Source organism: Symphalangus syndactylus, chromosome 24 (assembly GCF_028878055.3).
Source record: "Symphalangus syndactylus isolate Jambi chromosome 24, NHGRI_mSymSyn1-v2.1_pri, whole genome shotgun sequence".
Classification (NCBI taxonomy): domain Eukaryota; kingdom Metazoa; phylum Chordata; class Mammalia; order Primates; family Hylobatidae; genus Symphalangus; species Symphalangus syndactylus.
This window is the reverse complement of record NC_072446.2, coordinates 42427183-42445822: the sequence shown is the minus strand read 5'-3', so window position 1 is coordinate 42445822 and position 18640 is coordinate 42427183. Positions and strand designations below refer to the sequence as shown.

At 43.0% G+C, this 18640-nt stretch overlaps 1 protein-coding gene and 1 pseudogene across 2 annotated transcripts in view; both read right to left on the bottom strand.

The window, feature by feature from the left end:
• Positions 1-476: 476 nt before the first annotated feature.
• The window catches only part of PSMF1 (proteasome inhibitor subunit 1), a 49206-nt gene continuing 31042 nt past the window's right edge, over positions 477-18640 (bottom strand). The window contains exons 6-8 of one of the 2 annotated variants that reach the window (XM_055265302.2): positions 4893-4946; positions 3596-3754; positions 477-3044 (exon numbers count right to left, since the gene is read on the bottom strand). In XM_055265302.2, coding sequence (XP_055121277.2) covers positions 2993-3044; positions 3596-3754; positions 4893-4946 — 265 coding nt within the window. In that variant the 3' untranslated portion in view covers positions 477-2992. The remainder of the gene's footprint in view (positions 3045-3595; positions 3755-4892; positions 4947-18640) is intronic. The other variant, XM_055265303.2, reaches the window with a different exon arrangement.
• Positions 4956-7654, bottom strand: LOC129474227 (actin, cytoplasmic 2-like; annotated as a pseudogene).

The following is an 18640-nucleotide window of genomic DNA, read 5'->3' as shown; positions in this document are numbered from 1 at the left end:
GGTCAAAATTCTTTTTTAAAAAATGGAAGAGAAGACCACAATGAGATGCTACTTCACACTAACTAGGATGGCCATAAGCATGAAAAATAACAAGTGTTGGTGAGGATGTGGGGAAACTGGAACCCTCATAAATTACCAGTGGAAATGTAAAATGGTACAGCTTCTGTGGAAAACAGTCTGGCAATTCCTCACAAAGCAGAATATAGAGCTACCATGTGAACCAGCAGTTCCACTCCTTGGTATATACCCAAATGAACTGAAAACATCTGAAACTCAAACAACTGAAAACTCAAAAACTGGTATACAAATGTTCTTGGCTGCATTATTCATAATAGCCTTTTTGTAGAAACAACCCAACTGTCCATCAACTGATAAAAGGATAAGCAAAATGTGATATATCCATACCATGGATACATGCTACAGTGTGAATGAATCTTAAAAACATCACATGAAATGAAAGAAGCCAGACACAAAAGGCCATAATACTGATTCCATTTATGAGAACTGTCCAGAAAAAAAAAAAAAAATCTTTAGAGACAGATATTAGTGGCTGCCTGGGGCTGGGAGCAAGGGAATGGGGGGAGTCATGCCAATGGGTGTGTGGTTTCTTTTTGAGGTGGTGAAAATGTTCAGGAATTAGAAATGGTGGTGGATGTGCAACACTGTGAATATACTAAACCCACTGAATTGTATACTTTAAACGGGTATGTAATTATATCTCAATAAAGCTGTTATTTAAAAAAGGAGGAACAGGTCACTTAGTGCTGATGTTTATTGTTAAGGCTCCAATCTTTTGGGTTCTACAAAATATACACCTGAAACATTCCAACTTGCTGCTTGATGATTACTCATGACTGGAAAGAGGGAAGTGGCCCAGACCAAAATAAGCACCATCAGCTTGACCAGGAAGTTCCTAAAGGCTCTATTCACTTCCTCCCATAGAACACCTAAGACAATGACTGTGTTCTCAGTGTCCTTGATGCAAGGAAACTCACAAAAAAAATGGCCGATTCTGCAGGTGAATCACAATTTTGTTCTCAGAAAACAGAATTTTGTATACAACTATCTTTTCGGCCTTTGCTACTAGAAAATCTAAGTGGCAAATTTATTGTTTAAATTTTATCTTTTCCTCACATCAAGGTCCTAAAAGTTACCTACCTTCCCTGCTTCTGTCTGATGGTCTCTATCATCCTTTAAATACTTCCTTTTATAATAACGGATGTCTTTATGAGCAAACTGCTCTAAGTCCTTTTGGTTGCAAGTATGGTCCAATTCCAAAACAAAGACTAACACTCCTCCCATTTGCCAGCTCTCAAAGAAGGTTATGAGTAATGATTGAATCTGCACCTCTGCCTGATCTCTGGGTCTTTCTCCAAAGCAGAGATGTTCTAAAGGTTTCAAGGTGGTTGGCTTCCCTGACTCTGGGGTCTTTTACTAAATCACTGCTTGCCATGGGGACTGACAGAAATACCCAGGGAGCCATGCATGCTAGCCTCCCCACCCAGGCCCAGCTTCCATCTGAGACTGACCCTGGGCCTAGGCATCAGTTCAGTTTTCATCTACCTGTTCTCAGGCTAAGCAGATAGGCAATCTGAGGCTATAGAAAACAGCCTGGCAGATACTCAGAAGAGCTATGGTAGCTTGCTTACCTACAAGTAAATAATAGGTCCTAATTTAGGGGAAGGAATCCAGGTAGCTGAGAAATGAAAGGACCCACATATGGTTGAAATGCTAGCTGCAGAATGGAAGTGACTACCGCCTTGATCTCGTGCCTCTTAGCCTGGTGCTCTATCGTGCTCTTTCCACTCCAGAACAGGGCTCATCACTGCCCGCGTCTGTCAGGCCTCGGGCTGAAAAGGATCCGGAGAACACCAAAGGTCAAGTGGGCCAGGACACAAGGTACAGGGCTCCCTGTTCCTCCCGAAGTTCAACACCACACTCAGATGTAGCCCATGCTCCTGTGCTTTGTCTGGGCCCCATGGGGTCCAAAAACCACAGAGTTAGGCAAGAACCATACAAGGTTCAAGGGAAGTATGGCCTTGAACCGTCATTCTTTTCCTCTGCCCCAGTTTATAGGGGTTACCAAACAGAATGAGACATCAAAATGCTTTAGAGCAGGAAAGCCACCTCCAATTTCATAGGCTTGGCACAAGGCCCTAAGAGAAGGGACTTGCTTAGGGTCATTCACTAAGTTAGTGGCAAAAATAAGATTAGCCTTCAGGTCTGCTCTGTTTTTTTCCCTGGCTTTTTGACTACTGCTGCCCATGCATAGATGGACCTACAACACTGGCCCAGACAGGAATAGCTGGAGGATTTTGCCTCATCAGAATGATGCAGTCTTTCCACAATGTCCCTGCCCTTGTGAAAATCATTCTTGTGGCCTATGAGATTTCCAGTCACTCATTTCCATTCATGCAGCCAGATGGGGACCCATCTTAGTGATGTCAGGAGCAATGGCAATTAATGAACGGAAGGTGCCTGAGAAGCAAGAATGGGCCCTAGGCAGGAAAAAGAGTCATTCAGCCCTACAGAAACTCAAACTCTAAAGTCTCATAAATGGAAGCAGCTATTCATTAATGTAAAAAGAAAAGTAGGAAACCGGCAACATGAAGTCTGTATTGACATTTGGTTCTTAATAATAACATCCGAAATGCGTTCTGTTCTTATAGCACTGCATCTGGTCGAGGATATATGTTGCTGGAGGTTGCCGGAGTCTCCCTTGGGAAGTGGAGAGGAGCTGGTGGTGAAAGGGGAGGAGCTGGTGGTGAAAGAGACACACTGATTTCTCTTTGGGAGCTATCTGCAGCTAGGTGGAGAGCTGCAGCAGGTGTCTTGGCTCTGATAAGGGGTGGGGAGGCTATCCCAGCCAGTCTGCAAACACATGAGCAGAATCCCTTGCCCCCAGCCTACAAGAACATGGTTGCTGATGGGGACAGCGGTGGCAGCTCCAGGAGAGTGGAGGGAAGCCTGGGATGTTACATTCTTGAGGCCTTCACAGGTACATGTCATCGTAGCCCGGCGGGGGGAGATGGTCTGGGCTAGGTCTGGAATGGAAAGAGGGGCTGATGAGTTGGAGTGATGGAGAGACCAGGGGAATATGGACAGACATGACCCTGCACTGAGGGAGCCTGCCCTTCAAAATGATGTGGTGGTATGAGGAATTTAAAAACATGCACTCAAGAGCCAGACAACCTGGGTTTGAATCCTGACTCCCCCACTTGGTATAAGTTACCTAATCTTTCAGGGCCTATTTTCTGCATCTATAAAATGTAGATACCACTATCTACCCAAGACTGCTGAAGAAAGGATCCACTGAGTTTCTGACACATACTTAACTTTCAAGAATGGTTCGTTCCTCCTACTTTGAGTCCTCCCCAGAGTGGAGCTGGGGAAAGAGAGGCACTGAGGGATAGGGAGCTCCTAGAAGGCTCCAGGGAGAAATCAGGCAGGGCCCTGGAGGAGGCTCCACTCTCCTGGCAGCAATAGGTGAAGGCAGCGGCAGCTCTGTGCCTGGGGCTAGAAACCTTCATTGCTGCCACACTGAGCCAAGCTGCCATCAGGTCCTACTTCTCAGCATACCTGAGTGACTACATACCCGGGTGGGCTGGTCCCAATGGGTCCAAAGGGGTCAAAGCGAGCTCCTGGGGGCACAGCGCCTGGAGGAAGTCGGTTCGGGAGGCCTGAGGAAGGGTCAATAAGTGCTCTTGGGAAGCCAGATCTCAGGGGATCCACAATCATGCCACCTCTCCGATGCCTGAGGCAAGAAGAAAAGTTAGGTAAGCAGGTGTGGCAAGGACTGTCCCTGGAGAAAAGGCGAGGGAGGTGACAATGGACCAAGAAATGGCTGGGATGTCTACTCTGGATGGCCCAAGCAGACACGTAGATGGCTGCCTGAGAGCCAGCAGAAAGTGGGCAAGGGCAACAACACAAAGCCTATATGAACAGCATACCTCACAGCTGAGTACTTCTGGCTCTGCAGGGGTTGGTTCTTCTGCACAGTGCTTTTGGTTCTGCAGGGCTCCTCAAAATTGAGATCCCTGCCATATCATATACTCAAGAGGGCCAACTTGATCAAGACCAAGAGCCAGAACTTGCCAAGGTCAACTACAATGCACTCACAAGGTTCTGCAGGGTGCTACTTTAGGTTTAAGGACTAATAATAGCATTGAGGTACTTCGTGATGTTGGTTTTTTTTCTCTTTCCCTTAAGGGCCTCAGGGCAATTTCTGATTGCCTGTAGATTGCCTAAGTCTGGCTCCTGACAGCATCTGTCCCTCATGGAGTTCCACTGACCTGGCCTCATGTGCTTAAACTAGGATGAATGAGCTGACGGTTCCCCAAATTTTGAGGTCACTGCTTAAGCTGCACTGCAGATTTAAGTGATATCCCCACTGTCTACAAATGAGATGCTGAAGTTGGGGTCACTTTACAGCAGAGGTTAAAATCTAGTTGGAATCATTCAGAGAAGACAGTGGATAGCAGAGGCTGTAGTAACTTTGTTGGATGCATAAGAACCATCCAGAGTCTAATGGGGCTCAGAGACTCTCTTTATCAAGTGGGGCAACCTCTGAATAGCCCTGAGCTGCCCTAAGGCCCACCATGTGCTCTTCACTATACATATGATAAACTAGGGTGGGCAGGGGGACTGGGAAATGGCAGAAGAGCTGCCTGCTAGGCTTGTTCACCTCCCTGCCAACACTCAGCGCTCTCTTGCACTGCTCTAGGTGTGGAGAGGCAGCGTATGTGGCAGTGCTTTCTTAGCCGCTCAGCAACAACTGCCTCCTCCACCCCAAAGGAAGAGACTGACCGAAAACTCTAAAATTAGAAGATGAGCTGGGGCTGAAAAGCCACAAGAGCAAGTTGTGTTGCTGCCACCTCCCCAGCAGTACTCACCCAAAAGGGTCTAAGTCTTCTCCCCCGACAGCAAACGGGCCCAGGGGATCACACCTGAAACAAACAAGAGACAATTACTGCAAGTCCCAAAGCAGCCAGGCACCTGATACATGTGGGATCACAAACACACTTGCAGGCATGGGAAACCCCTGCATGAGACCATAACACAAGGGATATTTCAGGGTGGTCCTTGGCTCAGATGAACAATGATAATCTTACAATGACAATTATGTAAGAAGGGCAGAACACAAACCTAAAAACATAGATTAAAATATTAAGTATTAATGTTTTAAAATATTAATATTGGTAACCTCCAGATAAATTTTATTCATATCTTTCTCAGTTTCTTCAACTTTGTATAATGAACCAAGAAGTTTTACATCAGAAAAATATTATTCTTGAACCCAAAACCAAAATCCCAAAGCTAAGATTTAAAAGCTTCCAGGGTGGAGACAGATGTATGGAGTCACATACAGCTAGAACAGTGCTTCTCAACCTTTTTGTCAATATAGCCCCTGCATAAAATTTTAGTACTATAGATGTACTGTGTATCTGTTTATGCACTGTACCTGCAGGAGGACCACAAACCACTGTAATCTCTAGGACTGCCCCCAACCCTAATAGCCAGTTTCTGCCTTCATGGAGAATGCATGAGCTAGAAAGCACATAAATGACTGCATGCTTTCTGGAGAGTAATTCTATATTATCTCTGTAATATATACAGATATAGACAGACACAAAAATACATAGTCCTTCAAAAGTCTTATATATATATTTTTTAAATGGCAGCACTTTTATTTTTTCTTACACAATGATGTGCTGCTAGGCCTAATGTTCTCACATAACAGTAAAAAAAACAAAATTTGTTGTCATCTCTTAAAGACTCAAGAATTGCATACCAAAAAAACCTTACATAAATGAAAAGCATGAATAAATTTACAGGTATAAATGCAAACCGCTTCCAACTCAAGGCAAGTAACAGCCCATGGTGTTCTGGCAGGAAAACATCAGCTAAGAAAGGAAACTGGGTCCTACAGGCAAGACAGAAATGACAACTGGTTCAGGAGCCCTTGCCAGCCTCTAGAGAAATCCCAGAATACTCAGCCCTGATACATTAATACCCTGCACCAGTGGGAGACTGCCGGCCACACAGACCCACCAAGCCATAGACTTGTCTTCCACAAGCATGTTGTTCACCTCAGCCATGAAGTGACCAAACCACATGTACTTAAGGGTTGAAATTAAAGATATGTACAGAGTATTAAACAAATACCAAGAGAACAGTTAACTTGAATACAAGGTCAAAATCAGCAACAAGGTCTACAATCCACTGCTGATATTAGACACAAGCTTCAAGGACAAAATTCTTTCCAAAAGCTTATTCCAGTTTTGTGAGGCTGGCATGAGGTGTATACATTTGTCAGGGGCAAATTTACACATCTGAATTACCCTATGCAGCAAATGCTACACATCTGCTTGTAGTTCATTTAGAATCATTTGCGGTGGACATGGAGGGGCCCAACTTGTCATACTCCTGCTTGCTAATCCACATCTGCTGGAAGGTGGACAATGAGGCCAGGATGGAGCTGCCAATCCACACAGAGTACTTGCGCTCCGGGAGCACGATGATCTTGATCTTCCTTGTGCTGGCACCAGGGCAGTGATTTCTTTCTGCATCCTGTTGGAGATACTTGGGTACATGGTGGTGCCACTGGCCAGCACCGTGTTGGCATACAGGTCCTTGTGGATGTCCACATCACACCTTATGATGGAGCTGAAGGTGGTCTCATGGATGCTGCAAAATTCCACACCCAGGAAGAAGGGCTGGAACAACGCCTCCAAACACTGGAACTGCATGTTGCCAATGGTGATCACCTGGCTGTCAGGTAATTTGTAGCTTTTCTCCAGGGAGGAGGATGACGTGGCGGTGGCCATCTCCTGCTCAAAGTCCAGGGCAACGTAGCACTGCTTCTCCTTGATGTCACACACGATCTCCCGCTTGGCCATGGTAGGGAAGCTGTAGTCGTACTCTGTGAGAATCTTCATGAGGCGGTCAGGTCCTGGCCAGCCAGGTCCAGATCCAGGATGGCATGGGGAGGGCATAGCCCTCGTAGATGGGCACCGTGTGTGTGACTCTGTCTCCAGAATCCATGACAATGCCAGCGGTGCGCCCACAGGCATAGAAGTATGGCCTGGACTGCCGTACATGTCCAGGGTATTGAAGGTCTCAAACATGATCTGAGCCATCTTTTCTCTGTCGGCCTTGGGGTTCACGGGGCCCTCAGTCAGCAGCACCAGGTGCTCCTCCAGGAACACATGCAGCTTGTTGTAGGGTGTGGTGCCAGATCTTCTCCATGTCTTCCCAGTTGGTGATGATCTTGTGCTCGAAGGGGTACTTCAGCGTCAGGATGCTGTGCTTGCTCTGGGCCTTGTCGCCCAGGTAGAAGTCCCTCTGGCCCATCCCCACCATCATGCCCTGGTGTTGGGGGCACCCGACAGTGGAGGGAAACATGGTTCCAGGGGCATCGTCCCCAGCAAAACAAGCTTTGCACATACTGGAGCCACTGTCAATGATGAGTATGGCAATCTCTTCTTCCATTGTGATCGGTGGAGGAGCTGGGCGGCAGAGCAGCGGGAAGACATGGAGCACAGGTCGGCAGTAGTGAGTGAGACCCTCTTATGTATCTCTATATTCTTTGATCGGATAATTTTATGTCTAGGTATTCATTTTAAATAAAGAATAAAGAATTTAAATTAAAATATACTCACAAAGATATTAATCAAGGAAACTGCAATCAGCTTAAATGGAGACCAGTTAGGAACATCATGGCAGGTCCCTAAATGAAGCCATGGAAACAATAAAAACCATGTTCTGAGAATGTTTTAAATATGATGTGGAAAAATGCTCATGCTCTAGTGTTAAGTATCGAGGGGAAAGGGGGTTATCAATAGCCTAGGGAAATCAACTGTGAAAAATGTGTGTATGCAGGGTAGTGGTGGTGGCATGTATAATTACAACCAGAAAAAAGCGTACTGAGAGTGTAAACAGTGACAGTTACTCCTGGGTGGTGAGGGCTTTCTTTATACTTTCCTGTTTTTTCTGTAATGGATAGGGATATGGATATAATACAACACAAATATTTAGTATTTTGAAAGATGTGCTTTGGAATCTTCGCAGAGCCCTGGCAAGCAATACAAACCTGACAGTTCTGGGGCACTGGCAGGTTCCTGCCAGACCTTGGGAAAGCCTTATAAACAGCAGCTAATCTAAGCTTACAGGTAAGAAGCCATTAATTAGAGAACTGGGAAAAAATCCAAAAGTAGGTGCTCCTCCAGTCAGTTCCACCTGATGGGCTGGAATCGCAGAATACTGTGATTTAAATGGACAAGCTTCCTAGGGAAGGAATTTTTCCTGACCTATGTTACTGCTCTCAAGCCACAGTTCATGGAGCTAGCAGTCAAAGTTTCTAGCAGCCTCCAACATTCTGTCTAACTAGAGGCAGACCAGGTGGTGCCAGAGGGCAGTAAGTATCTTACCTGACTCCATGAAGTGCCCCCCCCGCCCCCCACTCAGAGTGGCAAACATAGGGGGCTTCTAGTGGCTGTTAAAATGCTTGGGAATAAAGATTGCTCTGAAATATGCAACCATCTCTATTTTTCTCTCTGGACCATGAAATGTGGGGAGGAGAGAAGAAACAAGAGAACAAGAAAGGCTAGAAAGGCAGTTGCAGGCTGAGCACGGTGGCTCATGCCTGTAATCCCAGCACTTTGGGAGGCTGAGGTGGGCAAATCACTTGAGGCCAGGAGTTTGAGACCAGCCTGACCAGCATGGCAAAACCATGTCTCTAAAGGCCAAGTGCAGTGGTTCACGCCTGTAATCCAAGCACTTTGGGAGGTCGAGGTGGGAGGACTGCTTGAGTCCAGGAGTTCGAGACTACCCAGGTAACATAGTGAGACCCCATCTCTATTATTAAGGAAAAATATAAAAATTTTTTAAAAAGGTACTAGAAATTGTAACAACATATTCATTCAGCTCATTCAACAAAGACTCACTTCAACACATGAAGACTTCTATGACCTCATTATTTACACACTTAGAACCCATGTACTTATTTTTTCTTTTTTTTTGAGACCGAGTCTCACTCTGTTGCCCAGGCTGGAATACAGTGGCACGATCTCAGCTCACTGCAACCTCTGTCTCCCAGGTTCAAGCAATTCTCCTGCCTCAGCCTCCTAAGTAGCTAGGATTATAGGCATGCACCACAATGCCTGGCTAATTTTTGTATGAACTCAGAATAAATAGCACAGAGGGAGGGGGGTCCGTCCTTCTCTAGATAGCCCCCTTGGCTGAGTCTCAGTCTTGCATGTGCTAAATGAGGCTCCAGGTATTTTTAAAATCATTTTTGTACATGGCCTCTGAACTCAAACCCCTACTACTTCAAATGGTGATCAAGTGAAGGAAGTGATCCACTCTAACCCTGCAGGAAAAACTGCATGGCTAAGCCCACTGGGTAGTATGTCACTACTGCAAAAGCAGCCTCTTTAAGGGATTGGAAAGGGATCCTGAACACTCATGATTTCCTCCTTATGTGCTTCTTTTTTACATAAAACCTACACACCCTGTTGGGCACACAAATCCAGCTGACACCCTTCTAATGGCTGAGGTGGTCTGGTGAACTGGAAAGGCCTGAGGACTGGGAGTCAGAGATGTGCTCTGGACGTTGGGTTGGGAATTTTCCAGCTGGTTGGCAGGGGTCTGCCATGAAACTTCTGCACTTCAGTCTTTAAGATGTAAAATCTAAGTAGTAACACCCACAGGGCCTGCCATAATGGTAAAATGTAGCATTGTAAGTGAACAGATTTGTTAAAGGAAAGACCTGGAAGAATGGAATAACAGCAGCCACTGCTATTTACTGAGAGCTTGCTTTGTGTCAGACGCTGTGCTAAATTTAGTTTCGTTTTTTTAATTTAGTTTTTAAAAGACTGAGATCCACTAGCAAAATTTTTGCTTCCTTTTTTTTTTTTTTTTTTTTTTTTTTTTTGAGACGGAGTCTCGCTCTGTCGCCCCGGCTGGAGTGCAGTGGCGCAATCTCGGCTCACTGCAAGCTCCGCCTGCCGGGTTCACGCCATTCTCCTGCCTCAGCCTCTCCGAGTAGCTGGGACTACAGGCGCCCGCCACCAGGCCCGGCTAATTTTTTGTATTTTTAGTAGAGACGGGGTTTCACCGTGGTCTCGATCTCCTGACCTCGTGATCCGCCCGCCTCGGCCTCCCAAAGTGCTGGGATTACAAGCGTGAGCCACCGCGCCCGGCCTAAAATTTTTGCTTCCTATTCCCATGACATTGCGTTCTGCTGGCCTAGAGGTCTTAGTTCCAGAGGGAGGAACGCTGCCACCAGGAGACACAATAATTCCATTAAACTGGAAGTTAAGATCGCCACTTGACACTTTGGGCTCCTCTACCTTTAAGTCAACAGGCCAAGAAGAGAGTTACAATGTTGGCTGGGGTGACTGACCCAGACTATCAAGATGAAATCAGTCTACTACTCCACAACGGAGGTAAGGAAGAGTACACATGGTATACAGGAGATCCATTAAGGCATCTCTTAGTATTACCATGCCCTGTGATTAAGATCAATGAGAAACTACAACAGTCCAATCCAGGCAGGACTACAAATGACCCAGACCCTTCAGGAATGAAGGTTTGGGTCACTCCACCAGGAAAAAAAAAACATGACCTGCTGAGGTGCTTACTGAAGGCAAAGGGAATACAGAATGGGTAGCTGTAGAAGGCAATTATCAATACCAGCTACGACCACGTGACCAGCTGCAGAAATGAAGACTGTAATTGTCATGAGTATTTCCTCCTTTTGTTAAAAACACATTTGTGCATGCATACACTTGTATTAAGAAAGCATTTTATTTCCTTTCTCCTTTATCATGTGACATAAGGTTTATTGACTTTGTATCAGCATTTAAGTATTGTTAACTTTATGTAATAGTACTTAGGTCGGGGATTGGTGTGTTTCTGGTTGTACGAAGGATAGTTGTATTATGTTAGGCGTAATTACGACCTTATTTTGGCTTTATTTGAAGATTATGTATGATCTCAGGAGATGCGTATCAGTTCAAGTTGACAAGGGGTAGACCTGTGATGGTTAATACTGAGTGGATTGAAGGATACAAAGTATTGATCCTGGGTGTGTCTGTGAGGGTGGTGCCAAGAGATGAACATTTGAGTCAGTGGGCTGGGGAAGGCATATCCACCCTTAATCGCGTAGGTACAATCTAATCAGCTGCCAGAGAATATAAAGCAGGCAGAAAAACATGAAAAGGAGACGACTGGCCTAGCTTCCCAGCCTACATCTTTCTCCTGTGCTGCATGCTTCCTGTCCTTGAACATCGGACTCCAAGTTCTTCAGTTTTGGGACTCAGACTGGCTCTCCTTGCTCCTCAGCCTGCCAACAGCCTATTGTGGGACCTTGTGATTGTATAAGTTAATACTTAATAAACTCCCCTATATCTATCTGTCTGTCTATCTATCTATCTATGTAGATATATCCTATTAGTTCTGTCCCTCTAAGACAACACTAACAAAACTATGAAACCTATTTTAGAGAACTGTCCATTATATTTACCCACATATTTACCATTTCTACCACTCTTCTTTTATACCTGATGTTTGAAGCTTCCATCTGGTATCACCTCCATTCTGTCTGAGGAACTTCCTTTTAAAATTCCTTTTGAGAAGATCTACTGACTATGAATTCTCTTAGTTTCTTTTTTAAAATATTCTTAATGATATCTTAATATCCTTTAGAAATGAAGGTGAAATATTCACTGGATATAGAATTCTGGGTTGACAATTCTTTTTCTCTCCATACTTTAAGAATGCTGTTCTTCTTTCTGGCCTCCAAGATTTCTGATGAGAAATTCATAACCATTCAAATTCTTGTTTCTTTATAAGCAATGAGTTGTTTTTTTCCAACTGCTTTCGAGACTTCTGTTTTAATCTTAAGTTTTCAGCAGTTTGATTATATGTTTGGGCATGGAATTCTTTAGGTTTATCCTATTTAGGGTCTGCTGGGCTTTTTGAATCTGTAGGTTTATGCCTGTTGCCAAATCTGAGAAGTTTTCAGCTATTACTTTCTTTAAAGACTTCTGTACTGCACTTTCTCCTCTTCTCCTTCTCTTCCAGTGGCCCCAATGTTAGACCTTTTATAATTGCCCCACAGGTCCCTCAGACATTATTTTTAAATCTTTTTTTCTCTCTGTTGTTCAGATAGGATAATTTGTATTATCTATCTTCAAGTTCACTGACTCCTCAGTCAAATCCATTCTATTACTGATTTATGCAGTGAGATTTAAATTTTCTTACAGTATTTTTCAGTGCTAAAATTTCCATTTGGTTCTTCTTAAGGTCTTCTGTTTATTTGCTGACATGTCTATCATTCCATTCATTTCAAGACTGTTTGCCCTCACTTGTTGGAGCATTTTCATAATAGCCACTTTAAAGCCTGTAAAATAATTCCAACATCTGTGTCATCTTAATACTGACATCTGTTGTCTTTTTGAGAGTTGAAATTTTCTTGGTTCTTTTATGCCCAGTAATTTTGGACTTTATTCCAGATACTTTGAACATTTTGGAAGAATCTTGATATTTTTGTTTTAGCAGGCAATCAACCTAGTTAAGTTTGGGCTCCAAGTTTTGCTTTCAGTGTCAGTTCTGTTTGTATAGGCTTTACAATGCTACTAAGGTCTCCACCATGCATGTACTATCCAGTTGTCAGTCTGGGACCTGAACAGCCAGCTCTCCTGTACTTATATTCTAAAGTCTTTGATATGCTATTTAGAATCAGGTTCACTTACGTACAGCTGCAGGTAAGGCCATAACAAATTTATGGGGTGCTTTCTGAGCTCCTCCCTCTCTGTGGTCCACACAGTACTTTCCATTTCCTTGGGAGGCTCCTTTTTGGGTCCTCTGATCAGAAAGCTGGGGCTTTATTTACCTGCTCTGCCATGTAGTTCCTATGACGGTGCCTGTGTCCAAAATCAAGTGGAGGGAGGACAAAGGAAAGAAAAAAGCAACAGTGGTTTGTCTCATACTCCTGAGACCATAGGTCCTCTTGTTGGAAAGGAAGGTTCTTCCTCAGTTTTAGGTGTCTGCAGACTGCTGCAGGCTGGGATGTAAATGAATGGAGAAAAGGAAAAAGAAGCACGGGAGATTTTTCCCACTCCCTCTGAGCATTTGTAGCGCCTTTCCCTGCTCCTTTAGCCAGAAGTACAGGCCTTTCCTGGAACACTCTCCGTCCATGCCAATGTTCATTTCCTTACTTTGGGTTTCCTTGAATTTGGACTGCAGGATATCAGAGGGGAACAACGGTGAATTCACTGCCCATTTAGCGGTACTTCAAACTCTGCTATTCTCCAATCTGCTTTCTCAATGAGGAGTTTTCATATTCTCAAATAGCTTTACTCTATGCATTCTGTAAGGCTGCACTGAATAGGAAACTCAGGATGGCATGTGCTTACTCTAGAACCAGAACCTTCTTAATCAGTACAGAATGCCAACATGGCTGCCTTCCCAGCTGCTAATCTGTACCTGTGGCTGATCACTGGGTGTGAACACTGTCTGCACAGGCTTCTGGACTGCCAGCTGTGGTTTCATGGCGCAACTAGTATCAACAACCTAAATATTTTCAGACCCTAATCCCTAATTCCACAGCATTGTTTGAACCACCTAAGCCAGTGCTGCTCACACTTGTCAGGTGCACATGAGTCAGTGGGGGATCTTGCTAAAATGCAGGTTCTCATTCAGAAGACTAGGAGTGGAACCTCAGATTCTGCATTTTTCACAAGCTCCCAGGTAAGCTGACATTGATGATTTGGAGGAGACTGTTTCCCAGTCAGAGTACAAATTCAGCCATGAAATTTTGGTGTCTGGGTTTATTAACTTTGTCCAGCCAAGTGTGGAAACTTAGAATTGGGGAAATGAAGATGCTGATAACTGCAAAGAAGTGTATGTGTACATATGCAAGAGAAGCACTGGTCACAGGGCCCTGGGCAAACAGAGCAATAAACCTTTCCATTTCCTTACCCTGAAGGATATCCTATGAGATCAAAGCTGAACCAGGGACTGAGAAGGGTTGGGAAATACTACATTTAAGCTAAGTGATCAAAGATGTTTAGAAGAAAGAAAAAATACACATAAATTATGCTAAAAATTGTAAAGCATTCGGAACAGAAAAATGTCACCCATAATCTGACTAACACAATGATTACTTTTGCATTATTTTCATGTCTTCTTTCATAAGCATGTTTTAATATGACTATAACAATACTATATCATTTTGGACCTCATTGCTTTCCTCCACATAGGTGCTGTATTTCCTAAGTTGTCTTTACTATTAACATTTTTAACGGCCAAGTAATACATACTCAAGTGAAGCAAATTTTAAAAATTTACTCAATTTTCTATTGCAAGCACTGATGTTTCTGGGGTATGCATGTGTAACTACAAATAATACTGTACTTAATAACTTTCATGCACATGTTTTTTTTCTACGTTAGAAAACACAGATATCTTATCCTCTGTCACTCCACTACTATATGATGGGAACAAAGAACTTGTTTCTTTGGTCAACTGATTGAAAGGAGTTGTGCTCAGGAGCCTCAACTGCACCTGACTGAGATGATTAGATCTTGGTCCTTCAAGCTAATGAGACTTAGATAAGATTTTAGACTGACTTGATGTAGTAACGGGTCAAGACTCTTGGAAACCTCAGGGGAAGAAAGATATATTTCACATTTGAGAGGCCGGAGAACAGATTGTGGTAGATGGAATTCGATCTCCTCTCAAGACTCCACAACTCCTAATCCCCAGTACCTATGAATGTGATGAGAAAGCAATCCTGTGATTGTTTTGTTGTATGGCACAGTTGACCTCAAAAGGGGACATTATCTCGGTGGGCTAATCTAATAAACAGGAACGCTTAAAAGCACAGAACATGGATTATGGAGGAAGAAGAATGCCCAAGAAGAGACTCAACACAGCACTGCTGGCTTTGAAGAGGCGGCAGCCACATGAAAAGAAATGCAGAAGGTCTTATGGAGCTGAGGGAGAGGGATAGGGACCTTAGTCTTACAACCACAAGGAACTGAATTCTGCCAGTGATCTGAATGAGCCAAGCAAGTCTATACTCTTGACTTAGAGAATTATGATATAGTAAGTGGGTGCAGTTTTAAGCCACTAATTTGTGGCAATTTATGATGCACACATATGCTGCAAACACTTTCCTCACTTTACTGGCCTTACACTTTGAGTTCAGTTAGCTTACAGATGTTATGAAGACAATGTTTTTCTAAGTAATTTAGAAGAATAATGAGACTGACTCCAGCATTGGTAAGGATACAGAAATGACATTGAAACATAGTGAGAATGTCAATTAACACAACTGTTTAGAAGGGCAACTGAGCAATCTGTATCAAAATCTCTATAAACAGGCTTGGTCCTTAATGTAGTAATTCCACAAGAATCTATTCTAAGGAAACATTCAGAGACATGCTCCAAGTTGCATAAAAGTATGTCTACTAGTTATGGTAGCCCCAAATCAGAAATCACAGGCTAAAAAAAGAACTTGCATCATCCTTGAGTTTTCTTCCCTTCATTAAGCCAACCCATCAGCAAGTCCTGTCAGGTATACTTCCAAATATACCCCAGAGCCACCTGCCTTATATACCACCATCTACCACCTACCACCATTATTTCTTGCCTGGCTGCCTGTGTCAGCTTCTTCTCTGGGTCTGTTTTTACTCTTGTCCCTCTATAATCCATCTCTACAAAGGAGCCAGAGGGTTATTTTGTTTTTTAATGTAAACAACATGAAGTCCCTCCCTTGTAAAACCTGCCCAGTGGCTTCCCATTCTCCCAGTCTTGGCCCCATGGGTTATATGCACTGGACTGTGCTTACCCCATGGTGTCATCTCCTATGTTTCTGCTCCACTGCTGTACCATGTTCCAATCAGTACTTGGAGCAATCCAAGCCAAGCTCATTTCTTTGTTCTTGGAGCACTCCAAGCCAAGCTCATTTCTTCTGAAACAACTGCCAATACATGTGTCAAAAGTTGGAAATACTAAAGGCTGAATCCTGCTCCAATGCTCATAAGATGTGTTGCTTTGGGCAAGTCAAGCTCTTGGTGCCTCAGTTTTCTTTTGCATAAAACAGAGATACCAAGAGCATCTACCTCATTCTCTTATGAGTCTTAAAAGAGATTGTTTTACATATACTTTACACTTAATGTAACTGCTCAGCCCACAGTAAAAGCTCAATAAATATTAACCATGTTAACATGTCCACTGTCAGAATATGACTGGGATTCTTCAAGAGGAAAAAAAAAAAATCTGTGGTTAACTGAGTCCCAACCACATAACTTTTCAAAACATTGATGGCTCCCATCACCCCATGGATCAAATCCAGCTTCTTAGCACATACTGGCCTTGTGATTTGGCCCTCACATTCATCTTTTCTCCCTTCACATGCTGACATGAGTGAAACAAAAACTCCCGATTTCATAGCCCCATTGGTACCCATCATTCCCTCTGCCATAAAAGTCAATTACCCTCAATACCACAGAACTTTTATTGGTCCTTTAAAATTTAGCTCATCAGGCATCATCTCTATGAAACCTTTCCTTCTACTCTTCAGATTAATCACCCTTCAATGTGCTTCAGCAGATCTCCGACATACTTCTACCATTGTTTTAAAAAGATTTATCATCTGGAATGAAAAGGGCAATTAGCCCCAATCAACTGTGAGCTCCTTGAAGGCTGGGTCCACACCTCATGACATATTCCCAGTAATTGGCACATGATGGACACTAAGATTGATTTGGGGATAAGACTCAAGTCCAAATTCTGGCCTCACCATTTCACAGATGTGTGACCCAGGGCAAGTTAGAAAATCTCCAAGCTCTAGCTTTCTCTTGTGTAAAATACAGACAATAGTATCTATTTCACAGGGTTGTTATATATATTAAATGAGAATGCTTACAAAAGTGTAGTGCCTGAGTCCCATAAGTAGAATTCAATAATTTACTATTATAACACAACTTTTGCTGCTTACTGTTGTGATGAAGTTACTTACTGTACATGAACTTCGGCTTCCTTACCTGCAAAATGGGGATAGCCCTTACCAATCTCATGGAATTGTTGAGGGGATTAAATAAGAGCACATGGATTAAATGCCCAGCATTTGTCTGGAATCAATGGCACTGAATAAATAGTAGCTATATAAATGTTATTGAACTTTGCTATCCACAGGAAAAAACCAAAGGGATATTATGTGACTCCAAGGGGAAAGGAATGAAAACAAATTTTAAGAATAGAGAATAGTTTCACAAGTAATGAAAAATGAAAATTAAATTATTAAAGTAACATAGGTAGAGGATAATCTTTTCAAAATATGGTGCTGGACCAACTGGATATCAATATGGAAAAATATAAATCTCACACCACACATAAAAAATATTTTAAATGGATTATAGATCTAAATATAAAAGGTAAACCATTAAAGCTTCTAGGAGAAAATATATGAGGATTTCTCCATGACCTTGGCATAGGGCAAAGACTTCTTAAACAAAAATCAAGAGCACCAAACATAAAGGGAAAGCACTGATAAGCTAGATTATATAAAAATTAAGAATGTTTTAACAATAATAAAAAAAACCATTAACAGGGTAAAAGGGCAAGCTACAGAGGGGAGGAAGACATTTGAAATACATATACTTAATGAAGGACTTAAATTCAGAATATATTATATAAACAATGCCAACAAGTCATACAAAGACAAGCCAATAGAAAAATGAACAAGAGATTTGATTACCTCTTCACAAAAGATGAAATCCAAATGGCTAGTAAATTTCAAGAAAAAAAAAAATTTAAATGTGGCTCATGGACTCCTGTACCATGAGGTCAAAACTATTTTATCTCAGAAGCTATTTGCTTTTTTTTTGCTGTGTTGACATTTGCGCTGATGGTGCAAACGCAATAGTGGGTGGAACTGCTGATGCCATAGTATGACTCAAAGCAGCAGCAATAACCTGGCAGTTAGTGCATCCTCCCTTACCACTCACTCACCCACACCCAGCTTCACTTTAGAATGTACTTGATGAAGAGGTATAGATTGTCAAGTTTTGTAAAATTTAAATCTTTGAATATGTCTTTTTAACATTCTGCACGAAGTGGGAAATGGGCATAAAGCACTTCTTTTTCTGTTTTTTTTTTTTTTTTTGAGACAGGGTCTTGCTCTGTTGCCCAGGCTGGAGTACAGTGGTGTGATCATGGCTCACCACAACCTCCACCTCCAGGGCTCAAGCAATCCTCCCACCTCAGCCTCTCAAGTAGTTGGGACTCCAGGGTCACGCCACCACATCCAGCTAATTTATAGAGACAGAGTTTCACCATGTTGCCCAGGCTGGTCTCAAACTTCTAGGCTCAAGCAATTCACTTGCCTCAGTCTTCTAAAGTGCTGGGATTACAGGTGTGGGCCACCACACCTGGCCTTGCATAAAGCACTTCTACTGCACACAGAGGCACAATGGTTGTCATGATGAAAAGTACTTGTGCAGTTGTTCAAGTTGCTGGCTGAAGCAGTCATTTTTTCAAAGAAAACAGTTTTTTTTTTTACTTGAAAGAATGACAAACCGTGCTTATTCAACTTGGCTACATAGCGGACATTTTCTCCAAAAGGATG